The 16,733-nt window shown below is 39.2% G+C and overlaps 1 protein-coding gene across 3 annotated transcripts in view; it reads right to left on the reverse strand.

Annotated features, from left to right (window-relative positions):
- Positions 1-985: 985 nt before the first annotated feature.
- The window catches only part of SLTM (SAFB like transcription modulator), a 65,970-nt gene continuing 50,222 nt past the window's right edge, over positions 986-16,733 (reverse strand). For 2 of the 3 annotated variants that reach the window (XM_018564235.1, XM_018564237.1), the window contains 10 exons: positions 16,586-16,731; positions 13,761-13,852; positions 11,255-11,409; positions 9,056-9,239; positions 7,489-7,613; positions 7,064-7,228; positions 5,352-5,663; positions 5,004-5,127; positions 2,139-2,287; positions 986-1,498 (listed from right to left, as the gene is read on the reverse strand). In XM_018564235.1, the coding sequence (XP_018419737.1) occupies positions 1,393-1,498; positions 2,139-2,287; positions 5,004-5,127; positions 5,352-5,663; positions 7,064-7,228; positions 7,489-7,613; positions 9,056-9,239; positions 11,255-11,409; positions 13,761-13,852; positions 16,586-16,731 (1,558 nt within the window). In that variant the 3' untranslated portion in view covers positions 986-1,392. The remainder of the gene's footprint in view (positions 1,499-2,138; positions 2,288-5,003; positions 5,128-5,351; positions 5,664-7,063; positions 7,229-7,488; positions 7,614-9,055; positions 9,240-11,254; positions 11,410-13,760; positions 13,853-16,585; positions 16,732-16,733) is intronic. The other variant, XM_018564236.1, reaches the window with a different exon arrangement.

The following is a 16,733-nucleotide window of genomic DNA, read 5'->3' on the forward strand; positions in this document are numbered from 1 at the left end:
TATTGTGCATATACCTTCCCTTCCCCGTTTTATTGTTAAACATTTTGATTAATAATACTTTTTTTTAACCACTTTTAGGTCACTTATAGCTACTTAGATATGTATGTGTCAAGGATGGAATTGGGTATATTTAATTGTAATTTATCACATCATCACAGTATAAAGAAATGGAAACACTAATGAAGTTAAATTAAAAGGTAGTTAATAACAAAAAGGTAATTATAACTTGAGTAACTCACTTTAATGGGGTGAAATTGATTAGGTCGGTCCTGTGCAGAGATGACTGGGCCATGGATAACAGGCACAATATAGAGATTTAGAAGGAATTAATGTAATGTCTTCATCATGTTTTTTTGTAAAATGTGAGAAATCTGGATTGTTTGGAAAATATTTATATAAACACAAAAACACTATATTTACAATTAAACAAAACTACATGTAAAACTGATAAACCAGCTTTATTTTTATACCACCTAAAAGTGTACAAGACATTGAGAAAAAAAACCAAATCATGGCCAGGTTTCACATCACAGCACAGTGTAACTTTACATTCCAGACAAGTGCAAAAAATATTCTACAGTATTGGAGACTTAAAAGGTGTTTAAGCGCAAAAAGGTAAAGGAGGGGGAAAAAAACTATACTACATCTTAAAAAAGAATCTCTGTAACCAGATAATATCTATTTCATCGCAGACCATTTTCAAAAGCTGATTGAGGGAAAGAAATGTCTACATTAGTAAATATTGCTCCAGTATATAAGCCCAGTTCTTTTTATTATTCAAATAACTTACTCAGGCTGCATTCCATCTTATGAATGGTTACCTGACAAAACCGCTTTACTCCTAAATATTTGGATTACTTATCATGGGGCTCTTCAAATCAGGCTCATGTAGCAGAAAGGTGGCTTTGTGTCCATCAACATCCACAACCAACTTTTGCAAACATTCACTCATTTTATTCAGTCAAAAAAAGTGTTACATTGTTTGAAGCCTTGAGCAGGAGAAAAGATTGTGCCGAGACTTTGCATTCCCTCCACATAAAAGAAGCTATAAACACTTGTACAAGCTCCGCTCTGGAACGTATTTGAATCCATCCAAGCATTACAATGTCAGATGTGCTGGCCAAAGGTTTATTTGCACTGTAAAGCCTGTCCATGCTATTTTAGAACAAAACAAAAAAAAAAAAAAAAGATTCTTAACATTTGGATCCAAATACTGTTATTAGTTATTTCCCAGGACTGTTTGACCAAGGAACAACTTCACTATACCATTAAAAGTCCATCATAAAACAAAGAATTAAAATGGTAAAAAACAAAATATGAAAACCCTTGTCAAATTTAGAAAGGTTTACAAGAAAAAGAATAAGTTATTCCAAAATACAGGCAGCCGAAGACTTAGTATCTCCTTTGGGGTGCTCCCTTAAACGGCTTGAATCCAGAGCCACTTCCACGCTGCATGGACCCACCCGACATTGGTACAACTCTGTTGATGGCTGAATTACTAGAGGAGAAAAGAACAAGACAGCAAAATTAGTGGTTTGTGTACACAAAACAATAAATCTGACTTTTCAGAGCAATTTAGGAGCCAATAAAGTGATAAAACCTTCATTCTTTTTATAATGAGTCCCAGGGGGACTTAAATTCACTTTTTCTTCCCGCGTTCTCTAGTTGTCCCCTTACCGCTAGCACCCACCTAAGCTAGGTTCAGGCTGCATGTACACATTATGATTTCCTATAAAAACTAACCAAACGTCATGCAATCTAAAACCTTTAAAAAGGAGTTATAGTGACAGCAGGCATGTGTATATTTATAAAAGGTCAATCTTAATGTCAAATATTTGATAAGGACTTCAGAGTCAAAGAAAAGTCAAGGTTGGCCCAGTAAACCTGGTTGAGGCAGGAAGATATTTTATTCCTCGTCATAATAGAGATCTGCCCAACCAGAGACATAATTAAACCACCAAGTAAACTTCATGAATCACTAATGAAGTCCAGATGTGTACCCTAACCCCTCCTCTTGTTACCATGTACTCATTTTGTTTCTTAAATGTGCAGATACTATTAAAACAGTAACTATAAGGATGAAATAAACTCTTCTGACATCTAAAAAAGCATCAGTGGAAATAAAGAAACTGCCATACCCAGAATGTGACGACATCATGCCTCCACTGCGACCATCTGACATTCTTCTGTTGTCATATCCACTCCCTTGTGTGTTGGGACCATGCCATTCCTTTCTTGGACCAGTATTATCCCTTCCTGGGGCCATGTGTCTGCCTTCATTATAGTGCTTTATTAAAACAAGCACCAAACATATATTATTACTTTGAAAAAAATTGCATCTGCTATCAGAAAGCAGCCAGTCTCATTCAGTGTACCAGTCAGACATCACAATATCAGCGGGTATTTTTGCAAGGAAGGTGTAATGGAAAAGGTCCTTTAAATGTTCTCAAGTGATGCAAAGACAGGCATAATAAATATATAAATTGGGGTTTTGGGGGAATTCCTTTGTTTAATGGATGCTATCATTACTGTATTAGTCTCCCTTCCCACACTGTTATCCACTGTTCTCACTTTTTGCACAATAATAAAAAGTTCATTAACCCCTTCACGACCAATCATGGGATTATACCCTCACGACCAGTTAATTAACGGCCGGTGATAATGCCGTCATGCGGTATAATGAGCACTGATCCGTGGAGGGACCAGCACTCATTAAATTGCTGCTGTTGCTGGGTCCCTCGGGGTCTGAGTCAGACCCTCAACAGCAGGTTAGGTGCACACATATACCCCCTTAGTGTCCCCTAGTTTAACAAAAAATAAAATGAAAAAATACGTTTAAAAAAAAAAAGTCAAAAGTTAATACATTGAATAAAGAAAACTAAAAGAAAATATAGTGCCGAGGCGGCTACCACATTCTAAAATTGTTTTCAATCCTTGTATTTTGTGACCTATAACTCACAAAATAAACTGAAATCCCAGACATATGATATACCATATAAAATCAGGACAATTAAAAATATTAAAACTTACTTTGTTATCTACACTAATTACATACACATTATTATTGCCAAAAAAAAGTTAAATGTTTATTTCACTTTTGCATTGTTTCGTTTTTTTTAATATAAAAAATAGGAACTTATAACGGCATGTGTCACATCAAATTAAAGCCCATTTTGGCAGTTAACCCCTTCATGACTGAGGCCTTTTTTTAAATTTTTTGCACCCATATTATATTCCACATTTTAGGCCTGAAAATGACTTAAAACCCCCCAACATTATATATTTTCTGAATGCCAAGACCCTATAGAATAAAATGGTGGTAGTTGCAAATTTTTATGTTGCGCAATATTAGCGCAACTCCTTATTAAACACCAACATTTAGTGAAAAATTTAATTTAATGCCCCAAAACACAACAAAATACCAATTTTTTAAATGACATATAAAAGATGAGGTTACAACGAGTAAAACGATACCCAACATGCATAGGTTACAAATTGCGTGCGTCCGTGAAACGGCGAAAAACTGCAGTACCCCAAAAAGTCAATAGAAGACGCTTTAAAAGCCCCCACAGGTCATCAATTTAGAGATACCCCAAAATACTGGCCCTAGAATTATTGCTCTCACTCTGGCGTGCGCGGCGATACCCAACATGTGTAGCGCGTTCCTCGTTTTCATACGTAGGCGCACCCGACGCGTGTTTACGTGGCGACGCGGGTGCTCATGTGGGCAGGGGACTAACATTTTTTGTTATTAGATTTATTTTAAAAAACTTTTTTTTTTTTACTTTACTTTGACTGCTATCACATAAAAAAACAGTATATACGACTAGGTGCAATGAATGAGGAAGATTACAATTACGGTTAAACACACACATTGCAACAATGGCAAAATTGCTCCGGTACCCAGGAACAAAAAATTTTTTTGAAGCCGTCACTAAGGGGTTAACATTTAAAAGATAGTAGTATTAAGAGTCACATCTGAGGACAGACACCACATGGTTCCTGCCTTTGCATGTTAGGATGGAAACGCTTGTGTGGTTGCCAAATTACTTTCTTTGTTTCCAAGGACCCGACTTCCAGACTTAACTTATCAATAGGCCAACCCTCTATCAAATAAGAATGCTTCAATGGCCAATGGACAGGGAAATGGCATTTGGCTGGGCTTAGGCCAGAACTCAGGCATCTGTAACAAAGTGAAACTATTTAAGAAGTGATAGCGGGTACGTTTTTGGTTATAAAAGGTGTGGAAGGCACTTTGAGGTAGCTGCTCTTAGGCAGAACTACTACTTTTTGCAAGTATAAAATGGGTGACATGTTTGCTTTACTATAAAGGCAATGTTCAGCTAATAGAACTTGCAAACAATCATTTTTAAGTGAATGAGTTAACTTATATTTAACACTATTTCGCACAGAGCTCAGCTTCAGGCAAAGCACAAATTTGGCAACAATATGATAATCCAATTAAAAAAGACTTGTATTTAAAAGAAACCTCTGAACAAAGTATCTAGGATGCAACTGCTGAGCCCTATCTGTGAGCATGAATGCAGTCTGGAAGCTTAGCCATGCAGACCAAGTTTAGCAGTGTCCAGTAACTTGGCAAGAACTCTGAAAAACTCCTCCGTTTGAGAGAGGGTCTGAAGAACAGTTTTTTATGCTTTCCTGCTGCAAGGTTAACATTGTAATGGCAAGGGGCATTTTACATTTGGACCTTGGAAGGAACGTGTATTGCCATCCCAAAGAAAATTTGCGTCAATGCCCTCCAATAAGTAAACATAGCAGGACTTCTAACTAATGATCTAAAAACATGCTCTGGGACCGTAACTCTAAGTTTTGCTGCCAATTGGGCAAGTAAACCTGTCCTAAAATAGAAGTAGGCTGCCACTGACAACCTTAACATTTGAAACTGTAAGGAAAAATCAACTACAGGACTACGCAAGTAGGAAAATGCTACTCTTTTCCACACATGAGACCCCAAGTCCCTAAGGGATTCCAAAGTAACTTACTTGTCCACTTCCACGATCCCCTGCCATGACTGGACGGTCACCATCTCTTCCACTGTAGCCTGATTTACCACCGCGACTGCCATGACCACCTCTGGAAGAATGGCCAGGGCCATCTCTGCCTGGCCTGTTAGAAAGACAGAATATTCCTTTATCAAAGTTGGTTCTTTCTTAAAGGTAAATACAAGTTTTCAAACAATGTGTGGTACAGTATCTGAAAGGTTTCAGTGTGCTCCTCAAGCGGAAAACAAGTTATGTGGACACTGTACAGTCCATTTTAAACCACTGCTGAGGAACTATTGAGAAATACATCTACAGCAATGCTGAAAAAAATAAATAAAATACAAGTACCTTGTATCTCGCTTGTCTGGGGGCATTGCCCCTTCCTTCCAACTAGATGAACGTGGTGGGTTTCCTGGAGGGTCTCTCGGGTGGCGGGCATGCTGAATATCTGGATTGTTCATTCTGCCTCGCTCATGGCTTTGGCCATCAGGTCTACTACCTGCTGCTCTTTCCATTCCCACAGGTCGTCTTTCATCCCGATCTCTCCTGTCTGTGTCTCGTGGTTCATTTCGAGGAGGTGGTGCTGCATAATTTCTTCGTGAATCACCAAAGTTTTTGTTAAAACCCTTTTTGCCTTCTGGTGATACAAATCGGTCACGTCTGCCAAATAAATTATCAATTTAGTTATAAAAATGTATTTAAAAAAAAAAAAAAAAAAGCCTTTTTTTAACCTAAACCCAACCCTAAAAAAGGCACCAAAACCAGCATTTCTCCATAACCATTAGGAATTATTTCATAAATGTGCTGCACAGCGAGTTTAGGTATATTTTCCCTAGTCACTCAGCTAATTAAATGTACAGCCTTATTGGATTATTTTTTTTCTTGATTTCTTAACTTGTGTAAATCTTATAGAAAAGTGTTAGAAATGTTAAAAATATTGTTTCTAGGTTCAGTAATTGCATAAATACACGCAGGCAGCCATACTTGCTTGTTACAGCTGCAGGCTCTGCTTCCTGCTTTGCAGTGAATGTTTAAAATCGACACTAAACTTAGGAGTGAAATCTTAAAAATGCATTCAAATACCTTAACCATTAACAAAAATGTACACAATTTAGTTATAAAAATGTATTTAAAAAAAAAAAAAAAAAAGCCTTTTGTTAACCTAAACCCAACCCTAAAAAAGGCACCAAAACCAGCATTTCTCCATAACCATTAGGAATTATTTCATAAATGTGCTGCACAGCGAGTTTAGGTATATTTTCCCTAGTCACTCAGCTAATTAAATGTACAGCCTTATTGGATTATTTTTTTTCTTGATTTCTTAACTTGTGTAAATCTTATAGAAAAGTGTTAGAAATGTTAAAAATATTGTTTCTAGGTTCAGTAATTGCATAAATACACGCAGGCAGCCATACTTGCTTGTTACAGCTGCAGGCTCTGCTTCCTGCTTTGCAGTGAATGTTTAAAATCGACACTAAACTTAGGAGTGAAATCTTAAAAATGCATTCAAATACCTTAACCATTAACAAAAATGTACATTTGTTCCCCATGGTCCCTGTGTGTGATGTAAAGTAGTCACCAGTCCAAGCTCGCGCAGGGACAATGGGGAACAAACGCAGGCAGCCTCCAGAAGGAAGGACGGTGTCAGCATGAATTCAGAGATGATTTGAGGATCCCCACCCGAGTGATACACAAAATACATTGTTTTGAATAGTTAAGGGACTTAAATGCATTTTTAAGATTTAAACTCCTGAGTTTAGTGTCACTAAGCTTTACTGGTATTGCCCACAATAAAAGCCTATGCATCTGGGGTCCGCTGAAAACTATGTGGCTGATATCACAACTACCATTAAAGCAGAGAGGGTTGGTTACCTCTACAGTGGAAAATCTAGAAATATCTATATTTAAAGAGGCAAGACAAAGAACAAACATGTAAAAAATAATATCAATTGTAAAGTAAACACTGCAATAAAGCAACACATTTACCTAAAGTACCCTGTACATATTTCATTAAAGGGTACATCTTATGGTAGTGTCATGCTTTTTCAATATATTGTTACCTTTCAAAAGATGATGCTGAAGAAGATTCTGGATAACGACCCCGCTCTCTATGGTCAAAGTCATTAAACCTATTTTGCTGGCGGTTGTAGTCAGATCCTTGGCTGAAGCGAGAGTCTGTATCCATTGCCATCTTCTTGTTCTCACTCCAAAAGGAATCATCTCTCCTAGAGGAATCATATAAAATAAGTCCATCACTCAAAAAATAAACACGCGGCTTCATTTTGCACCAGGTATATACTACCTAGACTGACCGTGGTTTTGAGTGTGCTTGTCTACAGAGACTGCAATGAGAGGTGTATTAGGAGGGAGGGGGGGCTTGATTATTTTGCACTGGGTGGTTATTTTCAGATTAAACCATGGATCATCTTTCCTTGCCCCATGCATTCTCGATTTGATAACCCCATTGTCATGCTTTTTGACATACCTGTGGTCAACATCACGAGGCCGTTTTAATGAGTTTCTCTTCTCCTGTTCAAACCGAAGTTGCTCTTGCTGTCGTCTCAGTTCCTCCCTTTCACGAGCAATGCGCTCAGCTTCTTTTCGCCTTTCCTGCAGAGTACAAGGTGTTAAAAAATGTTGCATTATTTCAAAAGCACACACACGAAAAAAAAAGGGGCAAACACTGCAGGAAAAGGTGTTAAAAAAGAGCTCCAACATTCTCAAATAATTGTTTGTGCATTTAAGTTACTTACACATGCACAATATGGGGCCTACTATAATGACAACCATAAACAAAAGGTGTATGTAAACTCTTGTATAGTAGAAGTCATTCTGTTATGAGACCTGCATCAAACTGATACATGCAAATACCTGCAGATTCATTAATGGCAGGTCTTATGTCTATCACATTGGGGTCACTACAATCATAGAACTTCTAAATTTATACACATGGCACGTCACAGCAGCAAGTGTTTGGTAAGCATGCGCATGTAAAGAATAGTTTATCAGACACCTGATTAACAGAATTCTTCCACTAAGGATAGAATATTGCATGTGCATCCAAAGCCTTAGTAATCAGCATGAGGTATCATTGTTCACCCGTCATGAAAAACACTAGTCTCTGCTAATCCTCTGGCTTCAATTCTGAACCTTAACAAGACCTAACTATGCTGAAAATAACGCAGCAAGTGGAATCAGAACTCTATATCAACGTAACTGTTTGAGGTGAGTAATCATACATTTCTAAACCAGAACACAAGATGAACAATAGAAGGCCAGACAGTTCCTGAGTGACAGTTTTCTTTAAAGAAAATCTCAAAAACATGGAGACTGCTAGTTTAGAAAACGCTAGTATCAGGGCTGCATATCTTCTTGCTTTAATATTTTGTGTCCCTTACTTGGAACAAGCATGCACACAACTATATTTAACTTTACAGAAATGCATACTTGTTCTAGGTCACCAATTCAAACTTTAGTAAAAACATAGCTGTCAGTGTACAAGCCAGGCAAGAATCTACAGAGGGGGATTGGCAATCGCAACCCCATGTGTCAAGAACATTTTGCTTTAAACCATAGTAGGCAGTATATGTGCTACTACAATATAAGGCCTTTCATTTCTACAGTGACTGAAGGGGTTTAAATGTATTAGGCTAGCATGTAGTGCATGAGGTTGGGAATCATAGCTTCCTCATCAGACACTACAGAAATATGTGCATTGTGACAAATCCTCGTTTTGGCAAGTTAAGCCAGGCCACATGCTCTCCCAAGTTAAGCCAGGCCACATGCTCTCCCAAGTTAAGCCAGGCCACATGCTCTCCCAAGTTAAGCCAGGCCACATGCTCTCCCAAGTTAAGCCAGGCCACATGCTCTCCCAAGTTAAGCCAGGCCACATGCTCTCCCAAGTTAAGCCAGGCCACATGCTCTCCCAAGTTAAGCCAGGCCACATGTTCTCACAAGTTAAGCTAGGCCACATGTTCTGATCATGGAGAAGAAAAAAAAAGGCCTTTCTAGAAGTCTCAGACCTATGAAATCCTGGGGGGAAACGCACTTACCTGCTCAATTCGAATACGTTCTCTTTCCAGGCGTTCACGCTCCATTCGCTCACGTTCCAGCTTTTGTCGTTCTATTTCTAGTCTTTCGCGTTCCCTTTGTAGGTGGTCAAGCTCTTCACGTTCACGCATTATTCGTACACGCTCCCTTTCCCGCCGCTCTCTCTCTGCCATTTCCCTGCGTCTTAAAAAAGTATACATTTAATGTTTGATGTTACAGACAAAAGGTGTCATCCTAAAAATAGTTTCCTTTAATAAAATGTAATCTAAATGATTGACTCATCAAAGTAGCCACCTTTAGCAGATATAACAGTTGAACACACTCGTGGCATTCTTTCTACAACGGAAAACAAATATTGTTCGAAAAGTTCTTCCCAACACTGTTGCAGAAGTTCCCACAGATGTGTTGCACTTGTAGGTTGTTTAGCTTTCACACTTCCGTCCCGTTCATCACAAACCAGCTTGATGGGGTTTAAGTCTGGAGACTGTGCTGGCCATTTCATGAGTTGAAGCCTACCATCTTGTTCTTTTCTTCTAAGGTAGTTCTGACACAGCCTGGAGGTATGTTTTGGGTCATTCTCTTGCTAAAAGGATGAACACTTGACCAACTAGGCGTAAACCAGAGGGTATTGATGGCGCTGCAAAATGCTGTGGTAGTAGTTTAGGTTCCGGGTGCAACTCACTCTGTGCAAGTCGCAGACTCTGCACCCAGATCATCACGCTTCCACCTCCATGTTTGACAGTTGACGTCACACACCAAGAAACCATCCTACTCGACGGCGTACAAGCGCCTTGCGTAATGAACTGAAGATCGCAAATTTTGATTCATCGGTCCATAAGACTAGCGTCCAGTCTTCAGGAGTCCACTGGCGGTGCTTCATGGCCCAGACTAGCCTCTTTCTTAATTAGCCATCTTAGCAATGGTATACATACAGCTACTTGACCTGTCAAACCTGCAGCTCAAAGTCTTCTCTTCACAGTTGAAACAGAGACTTGCTTACTTCCACCAGTGTTAGGCTGTGCTTAAAGCTGTTGCCCTGGGAGCCGCCTGTCACGCAAGCTGTTGACTGATTCTATTGTGGCTTTGGGTCTGCCAGACCTCTATCAGTTTCCATGTGCCTTGTGATGTTGTAGGAAACTGTACTCACTGACAACTTTGCTTTCTATTGCAATTTCTCTGCAGAAAAGTGCTACACTTTTAAGGTTTATAAAGGCATGTCTTCTATAATTAATTGCCTTTTTATCGCCACTTTGGGAGCAATATACTACTACTACCTGCAGTACAAAACTGTCCAAGAATTGCTTAATAATGTGTATTAACAATCTATCCCAACACACCTTTTATAGAAAGAGCTTGTAAGTAAACAAAAGTTTGGACACCTGCAGGAATCGTTACCATAAACTTTCAAAGGCTTAATTGCTTACATTGCTGCAGAACTGTGAATTACTACTTCCATGAAAAATGGCCTCTCTGTATAACGCTGAAATGTACATTATTTTTCAGTTTGTTAACTTTTAGCATTTCAAGATGTATACACTGGACTTTAACTGCTTACATTTCAATATTGACTTGGAAAATGGTAACTTTTTAGGGTACTGCTTAAAGTGATATGAAAGTCAAACGTTTTTGAAGCCATTTCAAATGCTGATTAAATCACTTGCAATGGATGCAGCTTATTGTGGTTTAAACATGTTTAAGTTTCCTGCAGAATCAGCTGACACGTAAGCATTGGCTCTAATATCCTGTTTTAGGGTGACACCTTTCCCTTGAAAGGTTCCTAGGGAGCCACCCTTGTGTCTCCACAAACAAAGCAAGGAAAGCCATTCCCATTTTTCCTTCACCACCCTGCAAGCTGGTAGATTGACAGCTCTGTCCCTTATGATCATGTACTAAATAGGAAGTTCAGGGAAGCCGAGAGAGTTGGAGTCAGCTGTTTGAAAACATTATGACCAAGTGCTTGGGGAAAAAGAAGGTTAAGCAATACTTTGCTAGGCATCTGAGCCTTTAATAAAACTTACTACAATCAGCATTTATAAATGTTCACAATGATATAGCAAATCTTTTTTTTTTCTTTAGTTCAGGTTCATATTAAAATACATGGGTCAGAAAAAAGGCAAAGGCCAGATTAAACCTCTACTCTTGCAGTACGAAGAACAACTTAACTACCTTACGTCCATGGCCGTTTGTGAACGGCCAGATGACTTCGCAGTTCCACAGCTCTGTGATATCTCTGTAATCGCTGCAGACGTTCAACATTTTCTCGGAGTTTTTGTGCTTTCATTTTTTCAAATGTCATGATGTCTTTTTTGTCCCGGAACTTCATTTTGTTCTGGAAAAACCTCTCTCTATTCCTGGTCTGAAAAGCAAAGAAGAGTAACAATGGATTTAAAATGTGACAAAACACAACATGCATAAAGTAAATAAATAAAAAAACAAAGAGCTATGCAGTTACATCCTTATCTACTACACATTGATAAAGAAACTGACAACAGAACTATCAGAGGTCAGTGATGTTACAGCACACTGGTTATTAATGCCTTTATGGGTTTAGTTTTACTCTGTAACATAAAGAACTAAACCTGTAGAAATTGTTTTCCCCAGACCTAGGTGGATCACAGAATTACCAGGAGAACAAGCCAGTAAAATGTTAAACGTTGCAATCTTCTCCAGGATTGTAGCAGCCAACTGCCTGAAGTCACTGTGTAAAGCAGATATTACACAGATATTCTTTAAACTGTTCTGAGATGTACAATTCTAACAGTCCTGGTGCCTGAAACAGCTTTCTCCTTTTTTAACCATAAAAGCTGGCAAAATGTAACACCCCTCTGCAGCATTATGGCTGAGATACGGCAAAAGCCTGGAAAAATTAGATTGAAGGGAGCCAGGGGATGCAGTTTATTTAAAGATTGCTACCTGTGGTGTCCATTACAGGACAGCAGGCCACCTAGATTGCTTTGTGGAGAAAGTGTTGGCAATCCCGATTTTCTTAGATTTGTCTTCTCAGTTTACGATTTTCTGCACAATCTTTTGAATTATTGTTATTTTATAAATGGTTTACTTTTTAAAAACGGTCCTTCAAGTCAGGAGCCATGGCAACCTTATGCTGGGTTTAAGAAGTTAATTCTGTTTCAATCCTCAGTCTACATGTAGCTACTGAGCAGGGGCTGCAGGAGCAGTGTATTTATTACAGGCCCCAAGAGAGAAGTGCTTAGGTGTGCGGCTGAGGTAATATGGAGATAGACCAAGACAGTCTGAAGAGTGGGCAGCTGGTGGTCTGGATCACCCAACATAGTCTACTAAAGTGGAGATGTTTTGCTATAGCAAGGCCTGCAGATAAAACAAAACAAAAACTATGCTTCCAGGCAGCAAGTCTGTACCCTTTCCCCAATAATGGCAATTGTATGTCTTGAAAGTGAATCTAAAACCAACAATGTAGTAAATTGCAGCTTGCCAGTAATTAAATGTGGTGGATGCATTTGTTTTCTTTTTTCACAGGATATTCCAGCGAGTAACACTTCCTGTCTTAGGGTGGCTCCAGTCCATGGAGGAGTAACGGAGCCACCCATGGACAGTAGCATTGTCACCCTATGCAGAGTATAGTGTTAGACCAGCGGTCTCAAAGTTCTGGCCCGCGAGCCAGTACTAAGTGGCCCGCAGCCAGCTGACAAGTCGGGCACACGGTCACGGGCCTGACTTGCGGGAGCAGCTACACGGTCTGCATCTCCTACGGATACAGACCACAGAGCTGCTCCTGTCAGCTCCCGCCGAAGCTCTGCCAGTTCTGAGTTCCGGCCGAATGATGGATCATTAGTAAGGTCTAGTCCAAACCTTAATAATGATCACCGCTAGATCACCCGGGAATCCCTGGATAAACAATTGTGTAACCACTGATAGTGACAGATTACTAACTGCATGTAATCCGATCACATATGATTACATGCGGTGTGCAGGCCTTTACATGCAGCAGCTGTCTCCCAATCATTAATTTGAATGGGTGGCAGTTGCCGCTTGTAACATATGCAGACATTAACACTGGTACCGTATATAGTAGCGGCCCCCACGCTAGGGATGTCCCGATGCCACTTTAAGTCCAAGTCCAAGTACTGGCCCTCATGTACTTGCCGATACCAATTACCGATACTTTTCCTATGGGGCCCTGTGATTTCTAGTTACGCCCCTGATAACATGATTAGGTTAATCATGATCCATAGTACTGTACAGTCCATAGTACAGTACTATAGACGAACTAGCAGATTTAGATGGACTTGACCTACAAATTAAATCCAAAATGCAGCTAATTGTTAAGCTGTTCTAGCAGTTTTCTGTTTTCCTTTTAGGATAAATGTTTTATATAAATAAATAGCTTGTCTCAATTTTCTATTTGCCAATTTTGTCGGCTAGTTTGGTCTGTTAAAGGAAGTATAAAAATAACAGACTTACTGGCCTGATCTCTAGGCGATAATAAAGGAAAAAAAGACCAGAAAAACAAATGCAGCCACTACATCCAAAAATTGGTAAGCTGCAATATATTACATTGTTGCATTTGTGTTCAGATACAATATAAAAAAAAAAAAAAAAATCACTATTTCCAACATTAATGGTCTTTGCTAAAGAACATAAGGGTATCAAAACCTCATATGGACAAAATAAAAAAGACCATACAGGGCTATTAATAAAAAGGTATACAGAAGTGTGATAATTGCTTACCTTATCAAAACGACCTCGTCTCATTGGTGGTCTCATATGCATTTGATCTCCTTTAGTTTGATCTATTACTACCATCTGTCCAGGACTTTTACCTGTAAAGTGAATTAAAAGAATAAAACATTTTTAAAAAAAAAAGGACTTTTGTAATGTGGATTTATTGCTTTATGTCAGACACCAGAAGAATGGATAAACTACATAGTGAAACATTAATTAGCGGTTTTACATCTTGCATACCATTACCCAAATTTAAAGCACTGCTTTAACCAAACAGGTGCTTTAAATCCTCTGGCTGGTGGCTCTAAATAGGATTTGTACTCACAGTAAAACCCTTTTCTTTGATTCCACTGAGTTGGATAGCAAGAAACCAAGGTTACATTGCCGCACAGGTTTTCCTCCTATCAAACTGTCAATCAATGGACGACAGAGAAACGTAGTTTTTTAAACTGTATTTAGTTGTTTGCCTGTAGTTCCACCTTCACAAAGCTAGAAGCTTGGAGACCTGCAAGAGTGATGCAGGCAATCCAGTCTTGTATCAATCCCTTGTAGGGAACCCATCAAACTGATCTCCCACCGTATAAATATTTCCATCATGGAAAACATGCCATGTCACAGACATGTCAAACTAGGTAGAACAGACTGTGGTATACTTGATGGTCTATCTGCAGTACAATGGAAAGGTTTCATGCACCCCAAAAAAAAAAAAAAAAACCCAAACAAAATGCTGTTCAGAAATTTCGATAAATCATGTACGTCCTACAAAGTGTAGTAACCGGAAGAAAACTAAGTCAATATTTGGCGCCTTTAGCCTTTCACGGGACAGCAATTCACTTTTATACACTTGCAAGTAGTATTCAAATAGGTTGGTCCCAAGCCTCTTCCAAAACCTGCCAGGTACACAGCAGGCTTGATTCCTACGGTCTCTGTAAGCAATCTAAAGGTGCCCATACACCTTACGATTATCGGACGAAACTTTTCGTCCGATGATCGAACCGTCGTACGATTTTCGTACGACGGCCCCATCCTGCCCCGATTATCGCAAGGTTCAATCAGCGGTAGTTAGAAAAAAACACCTGGACGACTTGCGGTAATGGACCGCAATTATTTTCGTTTGCGCATGCGCAGTGTTAATCGTACGACTTTTGACGGACGGAAATGCCACCAACCATGCGAACATCGTACGATCAACCAAAGTTTTCAAACATGCTTGACCGTCAAAAGTCGTACGATTGTACAGTACTATCGGTCGGGCACTCTATTCACACGTTACGATTGTCGTACGAAAAGTCGATCGCATACGATTATCGTACGATAATCGTAAGGTGTATGGGCACCTCAAGACTGGCTTGAAGTTGTTAGAGAACAGGGCAATGTGGAAGCCAATTACTTTACCATCTGAATGTTTTTATGTCCTTCAAGCGAAAAATAGTTTACGATTTTAGGTGTGCATTTGGTATAACGGTCATGCTGAAGAATGACACTGGGACCTCCCCTGATGGTACTGCAGGATAGATACAAATCTGAAATTTACAGCAGTGAGGGAGCCATCAATTGTAAACTAAATCACAAACGTTTGTGCCATTTGCAGTAATGCCCACTGATTTCTGGACTGGTAGCAATACCTCTCTGCTAAATCCCTTCCCACTGTGAGCTGCAGTGTTCAGGAGGGAAAGCATGTGAGACACAAAGCAGGATTTGGCTTTACTTTGAGATTTGTGCATGGCATAGTAACCAGAATAAAATACCTGCATAAACTATAAAAATTAACCTTTAGTTGAATTCTAATATTTGTGACTCAGTCACGTTTTCTCCACATGCAGATCTCTTTTTGTTAAACTATTTGAAATTTGGAGCTTCTAACTTATCAAATCAATGAACTAGCTTAGCTGCAGATACTGCCGGCGGCCAACTGCCGAAACACACTCAAGAACATGCTTTCAACAGCAACAAAAAGAATAGAAAACTTATACAAAACATAATTGGCTAGCTCCAAAAGATATATTAAAGCATTACTTGGCTGGAATAAGCAAATATTGTCTTAACACAGACATGTCTTCCTACATGAATATCTGCAGCTTTGTGTATTTGTTCCAGACCTGTACAGTAACCCAGCCAGAAACTGCCTCCGAGAAGGAGCTTCCTTTAATAAAGACCAATCACTGTTCTCTCCTTGTGCAGGTTGACTGGTCTTGTATCTGCCCCACACACACCCTTTTGTAGGGTCCCACCCACAGATCTGCACAAGTTGTGTGCAGCAAAGTTAAGATTTTACTGCTACTCTTACATGGTATCTTAGTTTGCAAAGGTTGAATTTGCAAAGGTGCATGGAAACTGGGTGAACCCTTTATGGTTATTAATAAATTGAAATGATTTTGTTTATTTTGCCTGAGGATCAGTTTAAAAAACTTTGGATTAAGTATTTAGTGATTTGTACTTTCCTTTTCTTAATGTATAATATGAAAAGACTTTCAAACTATAATCAAAGAAATTGTTTAACAAATGCAATAGGTATCCATTTCCAAACTGCATGATGTGTTGAGATGTCCACAATCAAGATTGAATGGATTAGATAGAAGAGAAAGTGATGTTCAAAAGGGTAGATCACGCAATTCTTGCAGCATCACTAACAGATACATGCCTGTCCTAAGACGAGCAAAGATTGCAAGAAGTTGATATTTGGAGAGCCAGCAGTGCATTGGAGCCCACGGGACAGGCATTTTCACATTACATTGGACTTTCCCTATCCTTACTCACTGTATTGTTGCCCTTAAAAAGTAATGGACCCAAATACTTTAATATTGTCTGCTCTGCGAGACAAACTCCTTCACCTGGCCGTTTCCTTTCTTCACTCTTCTTTGCTGGATCTTGAGAGCCATCGTCACTCTTTTCTTTGCCATCTTTCTTGGCATCTTTGCTGTCTTTCTTCTCTGGCTTGTCAGACTTTTTGTCATCTTTTTTAACTGAACTTGGAGGCCT

This window comes from Nanorana parkeri, unplaced genomic scaffold, assembly GCF_000935625.1.
Source record: "Nanorana parkeri isolate BGI_ZX_2015 unplaced genomic scaffold, ASM93562v1 scaffold739, whole genome shotgun sequence".
Classification (NCBI taxonomy): domain Eukaryota; kingdom Metazoa; phylum Chordata; class Amphibia; order Anura; family Dicroglossidae; genus Nanorana; species Nanorana parkeri.